Below are 4,771 nucleotides of genomic sequence, written 5' to 3' on the forward strand. Positions count from 1 at the left end.
GCTAGCGACAAGAGTTCAAAAGTACTTCAAATTTGCTGTCATCAGAGAGGATTTGAGATCTTCGGTTTATGTGTATACTTTGTTGTAAGACGGCGAAAAGAAGCCTGCGGCGAAAGAAGACTGCCAGTGGATTCGATGTGAATAAATATGACTATCAAGATGTCAAATAGGCGAATGCAAACTTCGTCGTGGCGAACAGTGCACCCAGGCGACTTGAGCTGGTGGCCCTCTGTCAGTCAAATTACGAGATGAGTCTCCATGGACCCTGCAGGACTCTGCCACTCATGTTGTGACTGTAGATTTGTGGTATTGAACACTATAATTCATACATGCATACAGAGTTATAACACAGCACAAGTCCCGCTTATACAGCCTGGCTGGCGCCCTCCGCAAACAAAGCTGAGAAGGAGACGCGCTTCTGTTCCACTTCGGCGGTTCTGTACTTAATGCGACTAATTCGGCCATGTTGTTCAACCTTGACTCGATCCAGATGCTGTGCACGTCTTGCCGGGCATCACTGGACACTCGGAGTCACCGGAATCATATATACACATATGTTAAGGGGGTTGAGAAATCGACTCCCAAAAATTAAAAAATCGACTCCCAAATTGAGTTTACGTCGCGCGGACCGCCGCGCGACGTCTGTCCCGGGTCCCCATGACCCAATTTTGACCCGTGGGCATTTTGGGAGTCAATTTTGTAATTCCGCGCTCCCAAACGGGAGTCGGAATTTTAATTTTGCAAAAAAATACCGGAAAATAAAGAAAAATTTATACCTCCGCACTGGGGCACCCAAAGCCCCCCAAAATTTTACAGCACTCTAAATACACTCTTTAGAGAATATTGTGAGCTTCACAGCATTAGTACTCCTCAGGGAAACCCTGTGTAGTCAGGGGGCGGATTTGGCGGATTTCCCACTAAGGCAAACCCCCAAAACCTTATCTACGGTGCTCCAAACAGCCCCAAATTTTTTCTGCTATAAGGATAAGCTCTTTAAAACATATTTTAAGCTTCACGGCATTAGCACACCTCAGGGAGACCCTGTGTAGCCGGGGGTGGATTTGGCGGATTTCCTACTACCGCAATATGTCGTATCCTGAGATACGGTGATCCAAATGCCCCCAAAATTTTTCTGCCACATAAATACACTCTCTAGAGCATATTTTATACTTCACGGCATTAGCACACTTCAGGGAGACCCTGTGTAGCCAGGGGGGGCGGATTTGGCGGATTTCCTACTACTTATCCTCACTTGAACCCTCTATATCTTCTGATCAAGAAGCAATACAAAGAAACAGAGGGCTCTCAAAAGATTCCCTGCCCTCTTATCTACCATTACCAACACAGAAAGCAAAAATATTCCTAACGGCGTAGGACGGCGCAGAGGAAGAAAACTACGACAATTGCCTTAGTAGGAAATCCGCCTAATCCACCCCCGGCTACACAGGATTTCCCTGATGTGTAATACCCCCCTAAATCTCAAAATATTTTCTAGAGACTGTATTTATGTGTCAGAAATATTCTGGGGTCATTTGGATCACCATATCTCAGGATATGGCGCATTGCGGTAGTAGGAAATCCGCCAAATCCACCCCCGGCTACACAGGGTCTCCCTGAGGTGTGCTAATGCCATGAAGCTTAAATATATTTGGAAGACTTTATCATTATAGCAGAAAAAATTTGGGGCTGTTTGGAGCACCATAGATAAGGTTTTGGGGGTTTGCCTTAGTAGGAAATCCGCCAAATCCGCCCCCCGACTACACAGGGTTTCCCTGAGGAGTAATAATGCTGTGAAGCTCACAATATTCTCTAAAGAGTGTATTTAGAGTGCTGTAAAATTTTGGGGGGCTTTGGGTGCCCCAGTGCAGAGGTATAAATTTTTCTTCATTTTCCAGCATTTTTTGCAAAATTAAAATTCCGACTCCCGTTTGGGATTGCGGAATTACAAAATCGACTCCCAAAATCCCCCCGGGTCAAGATTGGGTCATGGGGACCCGGGGCAGACGTCGCGCGGCGGTCCGCGCGACGTAAACTCAATTTGGGAGTCGATTTTTTAATTTTTGGGAGTCGATTTCTCAACCCCCTATGTTAATTATGTACAAGATTATGGATAGATGAGGAGTTTAATCCCGGCGGGAATTTGACATAGGAACGCTGCGAACCTCGACGACAAGCCGTCCACGGCGGGGAGTGGTTGTTGGAGCCAATAGGGCTGATCGGAGTCGACTGACGGGTTCGCAAGGAGACCGTCTCAAGTACGGACGGGGATGGAGTCTTCTCTTATGTACACCGGCACTGCCCAGCCAAGCACGCTCGGCATTCAGCACCATTACCACCCACAGCCACAGAGAGCCAGACGTGTCGCATCGACCATGTCACCTGCCAACCAACAGCGACCGATTGTCGGTTAATCCGCCAAAAACAGCTGCACAGAGGAGCGAGGGGAGTGCGATGATAGTGCTAGACCCGCTTACGAAGGTCTATCTTCTGTCGGCGACGAACCTGCCCTCTGCGCCGCCAGGCGCGACGGAAGATGGCCCCGACCACCACGGCCTGGATATCAAGATCCTCTTCCTGCCCCACCTGATCGCCACTAATCATCCTTGCCTGCATCAGCCGGCAGCGGATGATCTAGGACGGGCGGAACGGGCTGGGTAACAGAAACTTGCGTCCGCCGGCTCCTGCCTTTTCTCCGTCCTCCTCAAACCCTCTTCGTCGACTCCTATCTGCTCTGGAACGTCGATGCTCCCGTCGGCCATCGGCTGCTCGTGCCCATGCCTGCCCATCACCTCTCTCCATCTCCCTCCATACTCGGGTTTCTTACTTTTTTTTTTTTGCGGGGCCAACGGTGACTTTGATTCGAGCGCAAAGTGTCGTCCCTCCATATCATGAACATTGGTACCCATAACAATATCTACCATGAATTCGTCGTCTGTTTCGCGAAACTCGCCTGGCTCGATTTTTTTTAGCCCCCGCGCCAACACTTCCTTCCCTTTCCTTGGGACACCGTCGCGACTTCGCGCCCACGTTTAACCAGCTGTTACCCAGACACCTTTTTGCTAAAATTGAACTCATGGCTGGTGCATCCTGTCCCCCCTCTCTTTAATTTGCCCAGCACGTGAAGGAAAATGAAAGCAGGGGACCAAATTATGGCGATACATGATAGATCTGGAATATGATATCCCTCCTTCTTTCGACTCGCCTGACAAACTCAACAAATGGGAATAATGCGCCCTCGGCGAAGATGACGACAATGATGAAACTTCGGAAGGTATCGGAAATGGTAATGATCATCGACGACTGGCAGGCGATGGCCCTGACCCAAATAGAACTTCTCTAGACTTAGTAGAGCGCTTTTTTGGAGGGTCGTACCCAAAGATCTAGTGATCGTCTGGGCAGGGTGTGGTTTTTTATGGCCCTACTTGACTGAAGCGGGGATTAGATAACATTGGTTGCATATAGGTCAAATATATTATACCTTTTGAATTTATAACAATGGCAGCAATTTGTGAGGGGACAGGTGGTACAATGAGCATGGTGAGGAAATGGTAGTTGAGTGGGTGAGGCTGGCAATCCAGCAAGGACAAAATCCAAGTACAATGTTCAATACCTTGGACTAATCATTCAGTGACTGTGAGGAAACAGAACCAGTCAGAGGACAAATAGGCTATTTAGATACGCAGTGGAAGATTTACTGTTGTCTTGGTTTAGAGAAGGGCTTGACACTTTGTTTGCGGGTGAAAACTCAATCCCAATTGATTTTAACCAGCCCCTGACATCAAGCCATTTAAATTAACAATTTTGGTTGATGTGAATTCCTCCTGGATAGACTGAGCTGTGGGTGCATGGTTTGTAAGCAAAGCATATAAGATGCTACTATAATATCAAAACAATAAGCAGCAGATTTGGAGGCTTCTTGCTGGACTGGTTCCAGGTTGGGATAAGAGAGAAAGAACTGATAGTGATTGATTGCTTGGATTAGGATAAAAATTGTAGGCTAGATGCAGGTGGTTAAAATGTGATGGGGATAATGAACAAGTAAAAGAAAAGTATTTTCTGTCAGATGCTTTTTTGTGAAAATCAAGGATTCCCAAAAATGCAGTGAGCGCTCATAAGGAGATTATAAGGGATGAGAGGGAAGCTGAAAGCCTTGATGACTAGGTCTTTTAGACTGCAAGGCATTGGGCACAACACATGATACATGAAAATTGAGCATTCACACTATCCTCTGGTTTTGAAACTAATATTTTGAAAAGTCCAAAAGGTCCAGGACACGTAGTTGAGATGTGCAATGTAAAAAGAGAATTTAAGGAAGATTGGGAGAAACACCAAATTCCAAAAATACCAAAAAGGGCATCAGTACCTTAAGCCAACACCTATAATAAGTAAAAATCTTGAAGTGGAGATAAAATTTGTGCAAGTGACAAGCCATTAAAATACAAATAAGCTTACCAGCCATGTGTGTAGGTTGTATTTGTTGTACCCTGATGGATTTTTTTGCGCATTAATAATGTTGTCGAACGTGTCTGGATATCTCGGGGTAGCTGCTTGGTTCTTTTCTCGTTGGTTTTTTATCCGCCGGGATGAATCAGGAATTCCCAAGCGCTGCTCTTCCAAAATCCTTTGTGGTGCTCGTGGTAATTCTATTTCTTGAGCTTCCTTTAATTTTGCCTGGTCTATTACTAAATATTTGATGTTTTTGTTCGATCAGATTGGTATGCATGAAAGAGTCAATGAATGCAATGAAAATGTGTGAAAGATACAGGACGCT

At 46.1% G+C, this 4,771-nt stretch overlaps 1 protein-coding gene across 1 annotated transcript; it reads left to right on the plus strand.

The window, feature by feature from the left end:
- Window positions 1-2,372: 2,372 nt before the first annotated feature.
- PtA15_2A271 (uncharacterized protein) lies at window positions 2,373-2,658 on the plus strand (the record flags this gene model as incomplete). The annotated part of the gene is made up of 2 exons (XM_053166275.1): window positions 2,373-2,402; window positions 2,479-2,658. 2 exons carry the CDS (start codon window positions 2,373-2,375, stop codon window positions 2,656-2,658), a joined length of 210 nt encoding a protein of 69 aa, XP_053017513.1.
- Between the last annotated feature and the right edge of the window lie 2,113 nt (window positions 2,659-4,771).

Source organism: Puccinia triticina, chromosome 2A, assembly GCF_026914185.1.
Source record: "Puccinia triticina chromosome 2A, complete sequence".
Taxonomy (NCBI): Eukaryota; Fungi; Basidiomycota; class Pucciniomycetes; order Pucciniales; family Pucciniaceae; genus Puccinia; species Puccinia triticina.